The sequence below is a fragment of the Somniosus microcephalus genome, chromosome 28 (genome assembly GCF_052327205.1).
Source record: "Somniosus microcephalus isolate GS21.2 chromosome 28, FLI_Smic_1.0, whole genome shotgun sequence".
Lineage (NCBI taxonomy): Eukaryota > Metazoa > Chordata > Chondrichthyes > Squaliformes > Somniosidae > Somniosus > Somniosus microcephalus.
Genome location: NC_141014.1, coordinates 30,926,407 through 30,945,705, shown reverse-complemented (window position 1 = coordinate 30,945,705; position 19,299 = coordinate 30,926,407). Strand labels below are relative to the sequence as shown.

The window sequence follows — 19,299 nt, the reverse complement described above, 5'->3', positions numbered from 1 at the left end:
GGGGAGGAGGGGAAACGAGAGAGCAGCCATCACCTGACCGGCTTTTCTCCAAGTTGTATAGCAGTTGAATCTTTCAGCCCCGACCATGCACCGTTGCCATGGTTACTGCGAATCCTCCCGTTCGGAGTAAACACTCAAGAAAGCCTTCAGAGGGCCAAATTTCGAAAAAAAAACAGGCTGTGTGAATCTTTAAGACTGGCTTTTCGTGGAGCCCCTATCACATCTTTCAGACATGGCTGGAAGTGCTCTGTATACAGCGAGTGACTATGGAGTGGAGAGAGTTCTCTTATGTAGGAAGAGGCAGCAGCTACTTTATGCGTGGCAAGCTCCCACAAACAGTAACAAGATGAATCAGCAATGAAGGTTCATTAGATTGATCCCTAGGATGAGAGGGTTGTCCGATGAGGAGAGATTGAGTAGAATGGGCCTATACTCTCTGGAGTTGGGAAGAATGAGAGGTGATCTCATTGAAACATACAAGATTCTGAGGGGGATACTGCGTACAGTTTTGGTTTCCATATTTAAGAAAAGATATACTTGCTCTCGAGGCAGTTCAGAGAAGGTTCACTCGGTTGATTCCGGAGATGAGGGGGTTGACTTATGAGGAAAGGTTGAGTAGGTTGGGCCTCTACTCATTGGAGTTCAGAAGAATGAGAGGCGATCTTATCGAAACATATAAGATTGTGAGGGGGCTTGATCGGGTGGATGCGGTGAGGATGTTTCCACTGATGGGTGAGACTAGAACTAGGGGGCATAATCTTAGAATAAGGGGCTGCCCTTTCAAAACTGAGATGAGGAGAAACTTCTTCACTCAGAGGGTAGTAAATCTATGGAATTTGCTACCTCAGAGAGCTGTGGAAGCTGCGACATTAAATAAATTTAAAACGGAGATAGACAGTTTCCTAGCTGATAAGGGAATAAGGGGTTACGGGGAGAGGGCAGGGAAGTGGACGTGAGTCTAGGTTCGGATCAGCCATGATCCTATTGAATGGCGGAGCAGGCCCGAGGGGCCGTATGGCCTACTCCTGCTCCTACTTCTTATGTTCTTATGACAGGGTAGATGCTGAGAGAACAACAGAAAATGCTGGAAAAACTCAGCAGGCCAGGCAACGTCCGTGGAGAGAGAAACAGTCAACGTTTCAGGTCGAGACCCTTCGTCAAGATTTCAAGGTTTGGCCCTGAAACGTTGACCCTGTTTCTCTCTCCACGGATGCTGCCCTGGCCTGCTGAGTTTTTCCAGCATTTTCTGTTGTTATTTCGGATTTCCAGCATCCGCGGTATTTTGCTATCGTACTAGATGCTGAGAGGTTGTTTCCCCTGGCTGGAGAGTCTAGGCTAGAGGGCATAGTCTCAGGATAAGGGGTCGGCCATTTAAGACTCAGATGAGGAGGAATTTCTTCACTCAGAGGGTTGTGAATCTGTGGAATTCTCTATCCCAGAGGGCTGTGGATGCTGAATCGTTGAGTATATTCAAGGCTGAGAGCGATAGATTTTTGGACTCTCAGGGGATCAAGGGATATGGGCAGGAAAGTGGAGTTGAGGTCGAAGATCAGCCATGATCTTATTGAACGGCAGAACAGGCTCGAGGGGCTGTATGGCCTACTCCTGCTCCTAATTCTTAACGTTCTTATGTCCATACTTGTGTTTAACCATAATAAATAACCCAGCAAGAGTGGTGAAGGATACAGTTTTCCTCAAACCAGTCTAAGGTGTCAGCCATGGCTCAGTGGACAGCATGCTCACCTCTGAGTCAGAGGTCGTGGGTTCATAGTCCCATTCCAGGGACTTGTAGTACAAAAATCCAGGCTGACACTTCAGTGCAGTACTGAGGGGGCGCTGCACTTTCAGATGAGACATTAGAACGAGGCCCTGCCTGCTCTCTCAGGTAGTTGTAAAGGATCCCGTGGCCGCTATTTGAAGAAAAGCAAGGGAGTTCTCCCTTGTTGTCCTGGTCAACATTTATCCCTCGACTAACAAAAACAGATGATCTGGTCATTTGTTTCGTCGCTCTTTGTGGGACCTTGCTGTGCGCAAATTGGCACACTTGAACCCTTGAAGGGTTCGACCCAAAATGTTGACACTGTTTCTCTCTCCTCGATGCTGCCTGGCCTGCTGAGTGTTTCCAGCACTTTCTGTTATTTCAGATTTCCAGTATCCGCAGTATTTTGCTATTGTGTTAGTGCCCTGATATCTCAGGTGGCTCGATGGCAAATTTTGCTTGAAAACACTCCGGTGAAGCATCTTTGGACCTTCTACTACCTTAACGGTGCTGTATAAATACAAGTTGTTATTGTATAGACCAGGGCGGTCTCGGGTGCAATCCCTCGCCTACACTGAGTTGGGCTGAAAAAAACACATCTTGCTCAGGTTCTCAAGGTGCCTCGGATGGTAAATACACCGCCCAGCGTGGTACCGAGCTATGCCGGGCAAGAAAACCCAGGTTCCATCCGTTCATTTCAACCATGGTGGTGCAATTGGGGCAGTGCCCTTGGGCTAAGGGGGAAGGGGGCTGTTGACAACGAAAATTTCAGGCAGCGTTTCGATTCCTGATTGCTATCCTGCAGGAAAGTGTGTGTGTTGCGTACGTGCGTGCGTCTGTCGGGAGTGGAGGGCAAGACTGTGCGCTGTGGCGATGCCCGCCTCCGCGGTCTAATGGCCTCGCCGTCTTGCACTCTTAATGGATGGACACTTCCAAGAGGCCGTGGCATTACCCCACCCCGGGTAAATGGAGGAAGAAAGACTTGCATTTCTATAGCACCTTTCACAACCTCAGGATGTCTCAAAGTGCTTTACAGCCAATGAAGTACTTTTTGAAGTGTGGTCACTGTTGTAATGTCGGGCAGCCAATTTGCGCACAGCAAGCTCCCACAAACAGCAATGAGATAATGACCAGATAATGTTTTTTGTCCTGTTTGTCACGGGGTAAGTATTGGCCAGGACACCTCCCCTGCTCTTCTTCGAAAATAGTGCCGCAGGATCTTTTACGTCCACCCGAGAGGCGATTTTAAATCTCACCCGAAAGACGGCACCTCCAGGCAGTGCGGCACTCCCTCAGCACTGCACTGGGAGCGTCAGCCTAGATTTCTGTGCGCAGGTTTGCTGGAGTGGGACTTGAACCCGCAACCTCCTGACTCAAGAAGCGAGAGTGCGGCCCACTGCCCGAGTCACGGCTGGCGGTGTCGAATTGGGAAGAGACAGGGAAGCTTTACAAAAGCAATAAGGACCCAGCCACAGACCACGTGTCCCAGGTTTAAAAATGGATTTGTTTTATTTAAACTGCAATCCATCGAGATGGCAACTGTCAAACAAATTCTGTACATGTTCAGTGTTCTATCACCCTAGGATGCATGCAAATAAAAAATAATCTAAATTATACATAATTTCTTCAAGCATTCTGCAAAAACATCAGCTACACTGGATTTTAGATGAACTGTATGCAACTTTATACATAATAATATAACTTATAGAGTCATTTCTTTCTATTTTACAAGAGTTTGTACAAAGATCCCTATTGCGGAGGTCTGATTGTTGCTGAATTCTGCTGGTTCTGAGGTTTAAAGGGTTTTTTTTTAAACGTCATAGGTTTCATCGTTTTTGAATACATTTATTTCACAATATCCATTTTCCCTCATTATTTACGGGTCAATATCTCAGCTAGAACCTTGAGGGGCTTTTTACATTGTTGCAGTCACAGAAATACTCAGCCTGATTTTGGTACCTGCTCATCACCCAGTGCTGGGGTCTGCTGGGATTTACCCAATGCTCTAGTGCTGGGGCCTGTTGGGATTACCCAGTGCTCCAGTGCTGGGGCCGGTTGGGATTTACCCAGTGCTCCAATGCTGGGGCCTGTTGGGATTACCCAGTGCTCCGGTGCTGGGGTCTGTTGGGATTTACCCAATGCTCCGGTGCTGGGGTCTGTTGGGATTTACTCAATGCTCCAGTGCTGGGGCCTGTTGGGATTTACCCAGTGCTCCAGTGCTGGGATCTGTTGGGATTACCCAGTGCTCCAGTGCTGGGATCTGTTGGGATTACCCAGTGCTGGGGCCTGTTGGGATTTGCCCAATGCTCCAGTGCTGGGGCCTGTTGGGATTTGCCCAATGCTCCAGTGCTGGGGCCTGTTGGGATTTTACCAATTCCAGGCCTCAGAATTTTATTTTGTTCGTGACTCTTCTGCTCACCGAGATGGGGGATGTCAGTGGTGGTCACTTTCCTCGGGGGGACTCTCAGTGAGTTTAAAAATTTTTTTAATATGGCATCTTTCTAATGCCAGGACGAAGCAGATGTGGCCTGGGGAGTTGAGCTCAGTACAGTGCGTGTAAAAGTGCCCATCCACAGCATTCCAGCTCGCCGCTGCTCAGACTGAGGTCGGGTTTCCCCGCACATATTGCACCCGACACATACCAATCACTCACTACCTGCAGTGTAACTGCAGCCCAGGATCCTCAGGTTAGATGCGCAGAATAACAATCCCTCTGGTCTACCTCACAACGCAAAGTGAGCCCCCTACTGCACCAGTGCAGCATTTCTCCATTTCCCCCCCCACCCCGACCTTGGAGTAAGATTGCCAATCTGAGGGTAGTTTCGTCCTGTCTCGTGTCGAGATTCCCATTCGCGCGCAAAGGCAACTATTTCAGCTGTTAACGGCCTCTTGGGTCTGTTCGGTGCGGACACTGTTTTTCTGTGCCCTCTGCTTGGTGATAGATATTGAACAGAAAAGGTAATCGTTGTGCAGTTTGAGTGCGTAGTGTGTCCTGGGGGGGTTCCACATACATGGAGGGCACAGATGGAAGGGCAGAGCCGCAGGCTTCCAGAATCCAGAGACCTGACCGGCTCCTGATACATGCGGCTTGAAGCTGTCCTTTGTTCTTGGTGATTCCATTCCGGCTTTATTACATTTCAGGATCTGATTAACTTTGATATGGCTGGAATTTGTCCAACTCTCAAAGCCATGAGGTTTATTGAAATACCCAGTGCAAAAAAGTATCTGAAAGACAGAAATGGGACGACGTTATTTACATGCCCAAAAGTTGGTTGTCTTAGTGTGTAGATAGCAATATGCCAAATAGGGAAATCATGGGAGCGAATTCGCTTTGCCATGTACTTCTTGTATGATGCTTGACGTAAGAAAACTACTAGGCACTTGGGCAACTGTTTTACAACATGGAAATCTAGTTGTGTCTTTCACTAGTTCCTGTTAAAGAATGTCCTGAGCAAGCTGGGCCCATGCCCGAGTATTTATACTCTCCCTGGACAGCGCCACCAGCAGGCCGCCCAGTATTATTTCATAAGTCATTTCCACATGAATGACAAGATTCATGTCAATGCTCATCCTAGTGTTCAAATCCCTCCATGGTCTCGGCCCTCCCTATCGCTGTAACCTCCTCCAGCCCTACAACCCTCCGAGATATCTGCGTTCATAAGAAATAGGAGCAGGAGTAGTCGGCCATTTGGCCCCTCGAGTCTGCTCCGCCATTCAATAAGATCATGGCTGATCATCCACCTCATCTCCACTCTCCTGCACTATCCCCATATCCCTTGATTCCCTTATATTCAAAAATCTATCGATCTCTGCCTTGAATATACTCAACGACTGAGCCTCCTCAGCCCTCTGGGGTAGAGAATTCCAAAGATTCACCACCCTCTGAGTGAAGATATTTCTCCTCATCTCAGTCCTAAATGGCCGACCCCTTATTCTGAGACTGTGACCCCTGGTTCTAGACTCCCCAGCCAGGGAAAACATCCTCCCAGCATCTACCCTGTCAAGCCCTGTAAGAATTTTGTATGTTTCAATGGAGATCACCTCTCATTCTTCTAAACTCGAGAGAATATCGGCCTAGTCTACTCTGTTCCTCCAACTCTGGCCTCTTGGGCTTCCCCCACTCCCTTCACCTGACCATTGGTGGCCCTGCCTTCAGCCCTCTAGGCCCTAAGCTCTGGAATTCCCTGCCTAAACCTCGCTCTCCTCCCTGAAGACACTGCTTAAAGCTTAGCTCTTTGACCAAGTATTTGGTTACCTGTCCTAATAGCTCCTTCTTTGGGTCGGTGTCAACTTTTTGTCTGGATTGCGTTCCTGTGAAGCGCCTTGGGACGTTTTACTATTAAATGGTGGCCATGAAACTACTGGATTGTCATAAAAACCCACCTGGTTCACTAATGTTCCTTCAGGGAAAGAAATCTGCCACCCTTACCTGGTCTGGCCTATATTTGGCTCCAGACCCACAGCAATGCGGTTGACTCTTAACTGCCCCTTTGAAATGCCCTAGCAAGTCACTCAGTTGTAGATACATAGAAGATAGGAGCAGGAGTAGGCCATTCGGCCCCTCGAGCCTGTTCCGCCATTTAATGAGATCATGGCTGATCATCCAAATTCAGTACCCTGTCCCTGCCTTCTCCCCATATCCACAGGTTCACCACTCTCTGGGTGAAGAAATTCCTCCTCATCTCTGTCCTAAATGGCTTACCCCTTATCCTTAGACTGTGACCCCTGGTTCTGGACTCCCCAGCCATCGGGAACATCCTTCCTGCATCTAGTCTGTCTAGTCCTGTTAGAATTTTATAAGTTTCAATGTACCAAACTCCTACAAAGAACATCAGTTCACAGATCACAGAAACCCCACAGTGCAGATAGAGGCCATTTCGGCCCATCGAGCCTGCACCGACACATATCCCACCCAATCCCTGTAACCCCGCGTATTTAATCCCCCTAACACTAAGGGTCAGTTTATCATAGCCAATCAACCTAACCCGCACATCTTTGGACTGTGGGAGGAAACCGGAGCACCCGGAGGAAACCCACGCAAACACGGGGAGAATGTGCAAACTCCACACAGACAGTCGCCCGAGGCCGGATTCGAACCCGGGTCTCTGGCGCTGTGAGGCAACAGTGCTAACCTTCTCAAGGGGCAATTAGGGATGGGCAATAAATGCCGGCGACGCCCACATCCCATGAGCGAATAATAAAAATGCAAGTTGTTGTTGTTGTTGCTGTTCATACATCACCCAAAATTGATCCCATTGCTACCCCCAGTGACATACCAGTGACCACCAGTAACTCAGCCTAACGTTACATAACTCAAACACTCTCTCCAGGAGGGACAATCTATCATTACAATGGTGGACCGAGCACAAATGTTCGCACAGCCGCCACACACTCCACCCCAAGGCCAGGGACTCTGGGATTCCGGTTAGCATCGGGAGGCTACTGCGGACCAAAAAAACAAATTTGAATCGCAATTTTCTGTTTGAATTTCCAAGCTGAGGTATGAAAGCATGCCACCTAGGGCACTGGACCCTGGAGGGTGACTCGAGTCGCTCAGGATACCTCGGTGGAGGTCACCACTTGACGGTTTTTGCAGACAGTCTCGCTGCCAACGCATCACTGTTACGGATCATTCAGCCCTCCCCCGATTAGAAGGCAGGAGATCACTGACCAGTGGCTGCCCTGATAAGCAGCGGGAGGGGAAAGAAACCAGCGAGGGACATATATCGTGGCAAAATTAAAATTATTTTCACTAATATTGTTTTTGCCACCTCTGAACTGAAGAAGCCCCGTCTTATCGTGAGAAAGCAATCTGGCCGAATTCTAGATAGCGGGAGGACAGCTGTGCGTTAGATGAAGAGGAGTTCTTTTTTTAAAATGTTTTTCTTTAATAATCTTCCCCTCCTTGTTGGGGTGCAGTTCCACAGACCCAGTGTCTCGCCCCCCCCCCCCCCCCCCCGGTACCTCACTCCAGCAGACGTGAGCAAGTCTGGAGAGTTGAGTATTGGCAAGCTATTCAACCGAGGGGGGGGGGGGCATTTCCATTTTATTCCATCCCAACCCTATGCCTACACCAGAGGAGAAACTTGTACAAAGCATTAGGAAGAGGAGGGGGGGGGGGGGTAATTGAAGGTAAATGGAGTTACACACACCATCAGGTGAAACTGGAGCTACAGGAAACTCTTTGGTAGCCGGCACCGACGGAACCGGGATGGTGCCGGTTGATCAAAAATTCCAGATAAGGAAGAAGGGACATGGAGTGACAATGGCCCAAGATACGAGAGCCCCATAACACAGCCAGAAGTGCTGGAGCCATGGTTACACGGCAAAAGGTACGAGCTCCCCGGTTACACAGCCACAATTATACAGTATACGGAAGCCTCAAAACCTACTCCTGAATTTTGCCGGTTATTAGAGAATTCCGGATAATTAGGTGCCGGTTAAACGAGTTTCCTTCCTGTATTAAGATGCTGAGGGTTGCCCAATTTTGGGTGATTGGGTGGGTTGGGGGGCGGGGTGGGGTGGGAAAGAGACGATACTATTTTGGACTCCACAGGAAGCATCGAGTTGAGTTTAACATTTGATGCATCTTTTAATGTTTAATGCCTTTGTTACTACAGGGTTATAGTCTATGAAACCCAGGCAGAGAGGACCTGCGGGAAGGAGGACAGTAGGAGTGTGTGTGTGTGTGTGTGTGCGTGCGCGCTAGGCCGTTGTAGCAGAGCCTGGTCTCCAATCGTCTCGGATCCCCTTGCCATTGGACCAAGACCTTGCTCTGTCAAGCCCCGTGTGGTAGCTGGCGTGCAATGGCCACCCCACGTTAAAAGAATTCACGCACAGGCATCTTCCACCCTTTAAAATGAAGTTCGGGACCTGGAACGTCAGGACCCTCATTGACAACCCCAACAGTGACAGACCGGAACGCCGTACTGCTATCCCCACCTGTGACAGAGACTGTAGGTCCCGCATTGGACTCATCAGTTACCTGAGAACTCATTTTTAATGTGGAAGCAAGTCATCCTCGGTTCCGAGGGACTGCCTAAGAAGAAGAGGTAATTGAAGGACAATTGTAGGATTCGGGGAGTGTGGGGGCAGGGGGTGGGGATACATATCCCATACAAGAAAAAAGATTGGGGAAGTATGGAACACATCTATCCTCATTCCCCTACCCTCTGCGTTTGCACCAATGGTCCACAAACACACATTCCAGTGGGAGATTGGGCTGGAGGGAGATTGGCAGAGAGGTCACTAGATAGTGAGCAGGAGCAGGAACTCCAGCTGATTTATCCCCATTCCTACACCACCGCTGAGTGTGTTCAGCCCAGTAGCAGAACTATAGTCGGATTTAGTACAGCGCTAGCGGTCACTGGGATGGCAGGAATGATGTATGAGGAGAGTTTGGGTCGATTGGGCTTATACTCACTGGAGTTTAGAAGAATGAGAGGGGATCTCATTGAAACTTATAAAATTCTAACAGGACTGGACAGACTAGATGCAGGAAGGATGTTCCCGATGGTCGGGGAGTCCAGAACCAGGGGTCACAGTCTAAGGATAAGGGGTAGGCCATTTAGGACTGAGATGAGGAGGAATTTCTTTACCCAGAGAGTGGTGAATCTGTGGAATTCTCTACCACACAAGGCAGTTGAGGCCAATTCATTAAATATATTCAAGAAGGAGTTAGATATATTTCTTAAGGCTAAAGGGCTCAAGGGATATGGGGAGAAAGCAGGGACAGGGTACTGAATTTGGATGATCAGCCATGATCGCATTGAATGGCAGAGCAGGCTCGAGGGGCCGAATGGCCTACTCTTGCTCCTATCTTCTATGTTAGCTCCCTGGGAGCCCGCACCGAAACAGCCTGAGGATGGGGGCGGGTGCGGGGGGGGGGGGGTGCGGAAGGAGGACTTAAAAGAACAGCGCTCAGGGGGAATCAGATGAGATGCAATTCAGAGCAATTTGACATTCACACATTTCCTAAATAAAATTAGTTTGCCAAAACACTTTAAAAAAAGTGAAGCAACTTTAAAACTTGACAGAGTAGGGGTCAGTAGGCAACAACTATGTGTTTGGCAAATCAAAGTGTCATTGGCAAAACACACGTGTACAAGTTGAGCACTGGCCTTTGGAAGTAATTAGAAATTATCATGCAAAAATTAAACATACGGGATCGAAGCAGAAGTGTTAATCAGCCCCTAGAGTGTGTGCTGTCTGAACTGCTGGGTAACTCAAGCTCAGGTTCCCCTCCCTTGCTGAATTCCCTGAAGACCATCCCTCCTCCCTCTCACCGACAGACCCTCCCCCTTTTCCCCCGGGGAATGGGCTGTTCTTTCCCGCCACAACCCTGTGTTGCAAATCTAAGGGGGAGGGAGTGATAGTCAGGGAGGGATGGGGAATCTTAAACCTCAATATGATCCAGGGGGAGGAGTGGGGGGAGATATTAAATAACAGGTGATGTAAGGGGGAGGAGCCCATAAACAGCCAAGAGTTCAGCTTAAGAGAGGAACAACTCTCAACACCCAGAGAAACTGACACTTAAAAAAAAGGGGCCGCGTCACTTTCAACCAGTCCAAATTGTAGCGAGTCCTTCACACAATTGATGTTAAATTGTTACTATTTTTTTTAATTTCCTTTTTCTTTTAATGTGAATCAAGTCATATTAAAATAGATTTCCATCGGGCTGTTGGAAGGGGGATATTATCTGTCTGAGAAAGGGGGTGTGGGAGGGGAGGGGTTCACGTTATTAAGCCTGGAAAGTAAATAATTTATTTGAGAAACTTAAAATGTGCACGATTTAAATATTCGCAATGCCCCCGGTGCAAACTGATCACAAATGCATCTGAGCTGAGCACCGACACAATATTTATTTATTTATTTATATATATAAGTTCTCTGATTTCAGACTGACCTCTCCTCTCTCGCTTCCTGGCTGACCCATGTGGGGTTGTTTTTTTTTACCGAATCCTTTTACGTGGTGTCTTCTCCCCGGGAATCGCTGGCGGTGTTTCAACACCGAGCTTAGAGGCGAACGTCTTCTTGCGTTTGGCAAAGAAATCTGTAGATGTAGAGAGCGAGGGAGGAGAGAGAGGGAGATGGGGTTAAAGGCAAATCTGCACACAAACACACACACAGAGCTGCACTTTAATATTTTAACGGGCTTTTAATTGAAGGGTGTGGCTCTTCCAAAAAGAGCAAAGCAAGACGTTTGAGAGGCAACGTCACCGAGCTCTGCAAGGAGTCACCCCCCAAAACTCTCATCAAAACAACTACAAACTGGGCAAGAAAAGGGCTTTTTACAAACTTGCAGATTCACTGGGCAACTTTCACAAACTTGCAGATTCACTGGGCAACTTTCACAAACTTGCAGATTCACTGGGCAACTTTCACAAACTTGCAGATTCACTGGGCAACTTTCACAAACTTGCAGATTCACTGGGCAACTTTCACAAACTTGCAGATTCACTGGGCAACTTTCACAAACTTGCAGATTCACTGGGCAACTTTCACAAACTTGCAGATCACTGGGTAACTTTTACAAACTTTTCAAACTCTCAAAGAGCAAAACTTTTGCGCTCACTAAACCGGGCAACATTTCTCACACTAAGCATTTAACTGACCTATATATATTACACACACACACACAGCCTTGGACGGTCTAGAACAGGGCGACATTGTAAACAAGCGCCATTCATGCTGAAGGCCAGCAGTTGCATGTTTTTTTTGTCTTTAATGGTGTTGATTTCACAACCTACCTGTGATGGGGGCTGGGGAATCCCTCTTCCTGCTCCTGGGGGTTTTCGCTCCGCTTCTCCGGTCGTTTTCCCCGTTTTCTTTGGCACTGTCGCCGCTCTCCAGCCCCGGCTTGGGACTGGGGGGCTGGGGGTCGCAGCTGATGTGGGCGGTGGTCGGGCCGGGAGGAGAGGAGTCCCGGTAGAAAACGGGAAGCTCCCGAGTGTCCAAGGCTTCCCAGATGTAATTCCCAGCCAGGGGGCTGTGGTTCTCGAAGTCGAAGTTCCACCTCTGGCAGTGGGAGTTTTTGATCTCCCGAAGCTGATTTTTCAACTCTCTCCTCAACTCCTCGTGATCCACCGACCCGAATAAACTCCTGCACACCGTCTTGTTCAGGTACCTGGGCTGCCTTCTCCGTTCAGACTCATCCATCGCCAAATGAGACATTGCAACAACAACAAAATAATCCCACCCACCTCCCCCCCTCCGAAAAAAAACCTGCAATCTTTTTTAAACAAACCCAAGGCCGGAGACTGCCTGCTCTTAACCAAAATAAATAATAATTCAGCCCTGTTCAAGGAGTCGACAAACTTTGCAGAGAGTTGAGTTTTTTTTTGCATGTAACAGACTGCAAATTCCTGCACTCGAATTCCAGGAACCCTTCCCGCGCAGCCCAGAGTTAAAGGAGTCAATGCTTCCCCACTTCTGTCCCTGAGCAAGCTGAGCGCTGCCGATTTATTCGGGAGCGCTGTGAAAGGCACAGCAGGACTCGAATCAAAGCACCAGCTCTGACGTTAGCACGGACGACGGGGCTGTGTTTGTATGTAAATGTTGGAGGGGTGGGGGGAGAGAGACAGAGAGTGGCACAGACACACAGACAGAGACAGACACGGACACAGACAGAGAGAGACACAGACAGAGACAGAGAGAGGCACAGACACACAGTGACAAACAGAGAGAGGCACAGACACACAGACAGAGACAGAGAGAGACACGGACACACAGACAGAGATAGAGAGAGACACACAGTGAGAGATAGAGAGTGGCACAGACAGAGACACAGACACACAGACAGAGACAGAGAGAGACACGGACAGAGAGAGGCACAGACACACAGACAGAGACAGAGAGAGACACAGACACACAGACAGAGACAGAGAGAGACACAGACAGAGAGAGACACAGACAGAGACAGAGAGAGACACAGACAGAGACAGAGAGAGACACGGACACACAGACAGAGACCGAGAGAGGCACAGACACACAGACAGAGACAGAGAGTGACACGGACACACAGACAGAGACAGAGAGAGACACGGACACACAGACAGAGACAGAGAGAGACACAGACACAGAGACAGAGAGCGGCACAGACACAAAGACAGAGACAGAGAGTGACACAGACACAGAGACAGAGAGTGACACAGACACACAGACAGAGACAGAGAGTGACACAGACAGAGACAGAGAGAGACACGGACACACAGACAGAGACCGAGAGAGGCACAGGCACACAGACAGAGACAGAGAGAGACACGGACACACAGACAGAGACAGAGAGAGACACGGACACACAGACAGAGACAGAGAGAGACACGGACACACAGACAGAGAGAGACACAGACACACAGACAGAGACAGAGAGAGGCACAGACACACAGACAGAGACAGAGAGAGACACGGACACACAGACAGAGACAGAGAGAGACACGGACACACAGACAGAGAGAGACACAGACACACAGACAGAGACAGAGAGAGGCACAGACACACAGACAGAGACAGAGAGTGACACAGACACACAGACAGAGACCGAGAGAGGCACAGACACACAGACAGAGACCGAGAGAGGCACAGACACACAGACAGAGAGAGACACAGACACACAGACAGAGACAGAGAGAGACACAGACACACAGTAAGAGACAGAGAGAGGCACAGACACACAGACAGAGACAGAGAGAGGCACAGACACACAGACAGAGACAGAGTGTGACACAGACACACAGACAGAGACCGAGAGAGGCACAGACACAGAGACAGAGAGAGACACGGACACACAGACAGAGACAGAGAGAGACACGGACACACAGACAGAGACAGACACGGACACAGACAGAGAGAGACACAGACAGAGACAGAGAGAGGCACAGACACACAGTGACAAACAGAGAGAGGCACAGACACACAGACAGAGACAGAGAGAGACACGGACACACAGACAGAGATAGAGAGAGACACACAGTGAGAGATAGAGAGTGGCACAGACAGAGACACAGACACACACACACAGACAGAGACAGAGAGAGACACGGACAGAGAGAGGCACAGACACACAGACAGAGACAGAGAGAGACACAGACACACAAACAGAGACAGAGAGAGACACAGACAGAGAGAGACACAGACACAGACAGAGAGAGACACAGACAGAGACAGAGAGAGACACGGACACACAGACAGAGACCGAGAGAGGCACAGACACACAGACAGAGACAGAGAGTGACACGGACACACAGACAGAGACAGAGAGAGACACGGACACACAGACAGAGACAGAGAGAGACACAGACACAGAGACAGAGAGCGGCACAGACACAAAGACAGAGACAGAGAGTGACACAGACACAGAGACAGAGAGTGACACAGACACACAGACAGAGACAGAGAGTGACACAGACAGAGACAGAGAGAGACACGGACACACAGACAGAGACCGAGAGAGGCACAGGCACACAGACAGAGACAGAGAGAGACACGGACACACAGACAGAGACAGAGAGAGACACGGACACACAGACAGAGACAGAGAGAGACACGGACACACAGACAGAGAGAGACACAGACACACAGACAGAGACAGAGAGAGGCACAGACACACAGACAGAGACAGAGAGAGACACGGACACACAGACAGAGACAGAGAGAGACACGGACACACAGACAGAGAGAGACACAGACACACAGACAGAGACAGAGAGAGGCACAGACACACAGACAGAGACAGAGAGTGACACAGACACACAGACAGAGACCGAGAGAGGCACAGACACACAGACAGAGACCGAGAGAGGCACAGACACACAGACAGAGAGAGACACAGACACACAGACAGAGACAGAGAGAGACACAGACACACAGTAAGAGACAGAGAGAGGCACAGACACACAGACAGAGACAGAGAGAGGCACAGACACACAGACAGAGACAGAGTGTGACACAGACACACAGACAGAGACCGAGAGAGGCACAGACACAGAGACAGAGAGAGACACGGACACACAGACAGAGACAGAGAGAGACACGGACACACAGACAGAGACAGAGAGAGACACAGACACACAGACAGAGACAGAGAGAGGCACAGACACAGAGACAGAGAGAGACACGGACACAGAGACAGAGCGAGACACAGACACACAGACAGAGGCAGAGAGTGACATGGACACACAGACAGAGACAGAGAGAGACACAGACACACAGACAGAGACAGAGAGAGACATGAACACAGAGACAGAGAGAGACACAGACAGAGACAGAGAGAGACACAGACACACAGACAGAGACAGAGTGTGACACAGACACACAGACAGAGACCGAGAGAGACACGGACACAGAGACAGAGACAGAGAGTGACACAGACAGAGAGACACAGAGAGAGACACACAGTGAGAGACAGAGAGTGACACAGACAGACAGAGACAGAGAGACACAGACACAGACACACAGTGAGAGACAGAGTGACACAGACACAGAGACAGAGAGTGACACAGACAGAGACAGAGAGAGGCACAGACACACAGTGACAAACAGAGAGAGGCACAGACACACAGTAAGAGACAGAGAGTGACACAGACACACAGTGAGAGACAGAGAGAGACACAGACACACAGTGAGAGACAGAGACACAGACACACAGTGAGAGACAGAGAGAGACACAGACACACAATGAGAGACAGAGAGAGACACAGACACACAGACAGAGACAGAGAGTGGCACAGACGCACAGTGACAAACAGAGAGAGGCACAGACACACAGTAAGAGACAGAGAGAGAGACAGACACACAGTGAGAGACAGAGACACAGACACACAGTGAGAGACAGAGAGAGACACAGACACACAGACAGAGACAGAGACACAGACACACAGTGACAAACAGAGAGAGGCACAGACACACAGTAAGAGACAGAGAGTGACACAGACACACAGTGAGAGACAGAGAGAGACACAGACACAGACACACAGTGAGAGACACAGACACACAGTGAGAGACAGAGAGAGACACAGACACACAGTGACAAACAGAGAGAGAGAGAGACACACAGTGAGAGACAGAGAGAGACACAGACACACAGTGAGAGACAGAGAGTGACACAGACAGAGAGAGACACAGACACACAGTGAGAGACAGAGAGAGACACAGACACACAGTGAGAGACAGAGAGAGACACAGACACACAGTGAGAGACAGAGAGTGACACAGACACTCAGTGAGAGACAGAGAGACACAGACACACAGACAGAGATAGAGAGAGACACAGACACACAGTGAGAGACAGAGAGACACACAGACACACAGTGAGAGACAGAGAGAGACACAGACACACAGTGAGAGACAGAGAGTGGCACAGACACACAGTGAGAGGCAGAGAGACACAGACACACAGACAGAGATAGAGAGAGACACAGACACACAGTGAGAGACAGAGAGAGACACAGACAGAGACAGAGAGAGACACAGACACACAGTGAGAGACAGAGAGAGACACAGACACAGACAGACAGAGACAGAGAGAGACACAGACACACAGACAGAGACAGAGAGAGACACAGGCACAGTGAGAGACAGAGAGAGACACCGACAGAGACAGAGAGAGACACAGACACACAGTGAGAGACAGAGAGAGACACAGACACACAGTGAGAGACAGAGAGAGACACAGACACACAGTGAGACAGAGAGAGGCACAGGCAGACAGACAGAGACAGAGAGAGACACAGACACACAGACAGAGACAGAGAGAGACACAGACACACAGTACGAGACAGAGAGTGGCACAGACACACAGTGAGAGACAGAGAGACACAGACACACAGACAGAGATAGAGAGAGACACGGACACACAGTGAGAGACAGAGAGACACACAGACACACAGTGAGAGACAGAGAGAGACACAGGCACACAGACAGAGACAGAGAGAGACACAGATACACAGAGAGAGACACAGACAGAGACAGAGAGAGACACAGACACACAGTGAGAGACAGAGATCGACACAGACAGAGAGACAGAGAGAGACACAGACACAGAGACAGAGAGAGACACAGACACAGTGAGAGACAGAGAGAGACACAGACAGACAGACAGAGACAGAGAGAGACACAGACAGAGACAGAGAGAGACACAGACACACAGACAGAGACAGAGAGAGACACAGACACACAGTGAGAGACAGAGAGACACACAGACACACAGTGAGACAGAGAGAGGCACAGGCAAACAGATAGAGACAGAGAGAGACACAGACACACAGTGAGAGACAGAGAGAGACACAGACAGAGACAGAGAGAGACGCAGACACACAGTGAGAGACAGAGAGAGACACAGACACACAGTGAGAGACAGAGAGAGACACAGACACACAGTGAGAGACAGAGAGAGACACACACAGACAGAGACAGAGAGAGACACAGACACACAGTGAGAGACAGAGAGAGACACAGACACAGTCAGAGACAGAGAGAGACACACACAAACATAGACAGAGAGAGAGAGAGAGAGAGAGGTTTGGACCTTTTCCAAATGCCAACAAATATTCCCCCTCCCCCCCCCCCCCCCACACTCACACACACACAATCACATACAAACACAAATCTGCAGATAAATAGGTCAACATTTAAAAACAAAAGAGAGCCCAAAGGAGATCAACGATAGGCCAGCCCTCGGGTCAGTCTGACATGGGACACATGCCGGGCGAAAATCGGACTTCACAGTCAACAACAACAACAACTTGTATTTATATAGCGCAATTAATGTATTAAAACATCCCAAGGCGCTTCACAGGAGTGTTATAAAACAAAATTTGACACCGAGCCACATAAGGAGAAATTAGGGCAGGTGACCAAAAGCTTGGTCAAAGAGGTAGGTTTTAAGGAGCGTCTTAAAGGAGGAGGGAGAGGTAGCGAGGCGGAGAGGTTTAGGAGGGAATTCCAGAGCTTTGGGCTTTGGCAGCTGAAGGCACGGCTACCAATGGCTGAGTGATTAAAATTGGGGATTCGCCAGAGGGCAGAATTGGAGGAGCGCCGATATCTCGGGGGGTTGTGGGGCTGGAGGAGATTACAGAGATAGGGAGGGGGTGAGGCCATGGAGGGATTTGAAAACAAGGATGAGAATTTTAAAATCGAGGCGCTGCTTAACCGGTAGCCAATGTAGGTCCGCGAGCACAGGGGGTGATGGGTGAGCGGGATTTGGTGCGAGTTAGGACACGGGCAGCCGAGTGTTGGATGAGATTATGTCTATGGAGAGTGGAGGATGGGAGGCCAGCCAGGAGCGCATTGGAATAGTGAAGTCCAGAGAATAACAAAAGCATGGATGAGAGTTTCAGCAGCAGATAAACTGAGGCAGGGGGGAGTCGGGTGATGTTATGGAGGTGGAAATAGGCAGTCTTAGTAAGGGCGCAAATATGTGGTCAGAAGCTCATCTAGGGGTCAAATATGACACCAAGGTTGCGAGCAGTGTGGTTCAGCCTCAGACAGATGTTAGGGAGAGGGACGGAGACGGTTGCTAGGGAACGGAGTTTGTGGCGGGGGCCGAAAACAATGGCTTCGGTCTTCCCAATATTTAATTGGGAGTTAATTTCTGCTCATCCAGAACTGGATGTCGGACAAGCAGTCTGACAATTTAGAGACTGTGGTGGGGTCGGGAGAGGTGATGGTGGGGTAGAGCTGGGTGTCGTCAGCGTACATGTGGAAACTGACACTGTGTTTTCGGATGAAGTCGCCGAGCGTCAGCATGTGGATGAGTCATATGAGAACCAGTAAACTGTTTTCAGTGAGAGATGAATCATAGTCTGTCATCATCCAGGTCTATGGACAAGCCATCATTATCATCATCTGGGACTCTCTTGCCCGCAAAAGCTGTTGAGGCTGGGGGGGTCAATTGAAAATGTCATAACTGAGATTGATAGATTTTTGTTGGGTAAGGGTGACATAATAAAACTCACTACGCACTTGGTTCGAGTATAAAGCAAGGCTTTAATCAACTTGTTTCAAAACATGGAGGTCTAGTTGTACTTCACTAGTTCCTGTCTTACAAAATGTCCCTGAGCAAGCTGGGCCCACGCCCGAGTATTTATACTCCTTGGACGGCGCCACCAGCTGGCCGTCCAGCGTTATTTCATGAGTCATTTCTTGATGATGATGAGATTTATAACAAAGGGTATTAAGAGATGTGGACCCAAGGTGGGTGGATTGAGTTAAGATACAGATCAGCCATGCTCTAATTAAATGGTAGAACATGCTTGAGGAGCTGAATGGCCTCCTCCTGTTCCAGTGCTGGTTTGGGATGGTCTGCGGATTTGAATGCAGATGGGTCCGGGAGAGCTGGCATTGAGCCCCCCTCTGGCAGTGCGCCCCGCTCTGGTTGGCATTTTGCAGATTGAGGCAACCTGTTCCCGTGGCACTGGCAACCCAACGCTTTGCCAGTGAACCCAGCCCATCAAACAGAATAAAAGACTCGCATTTCTATCGCGCTTTTCACGACCTCAGGACGTCCCAAAGCGCTTTACAGCCAATGAAGTACTTTTTGAAGT

At 49.3% G+C, this 19,299-nt stretch overlaps 1 protein-coding gene across 1 annotated transcript; it reads right to left on the bottom strand.

The window, feature by feature from the left end:
• Positions 1-4,036: 4,036 nt before the first annotated feature.
• LOC147099498 (uncharacterized) lies at positions 4,037-12,350 on the bottom strand. Its single transcript, XM_085969689.1, has 3 exons — positions 11,509-12,350; positions 10,665-10,811; positions 4,037-4,984 (listed from the first exon to the last, which is right to left on the bottom strand). Exons 1-2 carry the CDS (start codon positions 11,930-11,932, stop codon positions 10,711-10,713), a joined length of 525 nt encoding a protein of 174 aa, XP_085825815.1. The 5' UTR covers positions 11,933-12,350; the 3' UTR covers positions 4,037-4,984; positions 10,665-10,710.
• Positions 12,351-19,299: the final 6,949 nt, after the last annotated feature.

Coding starts and splice junctions, on each gene's coding strand:
- LOC147099498 (XM_085969689.1), bottom strand. CDS start 11,932: ATGTCTCATTTGGCGATGGATGAGTCTGAACGGAGAAGGCAGCCCAGG. Junction 10,812..11,508: donor TTCCCCAGCCCCCATCACAG/GTAGGTTGTGAA, acceptor CTACATCTACAG/ATTTCTTTGCCAAACGCAAG.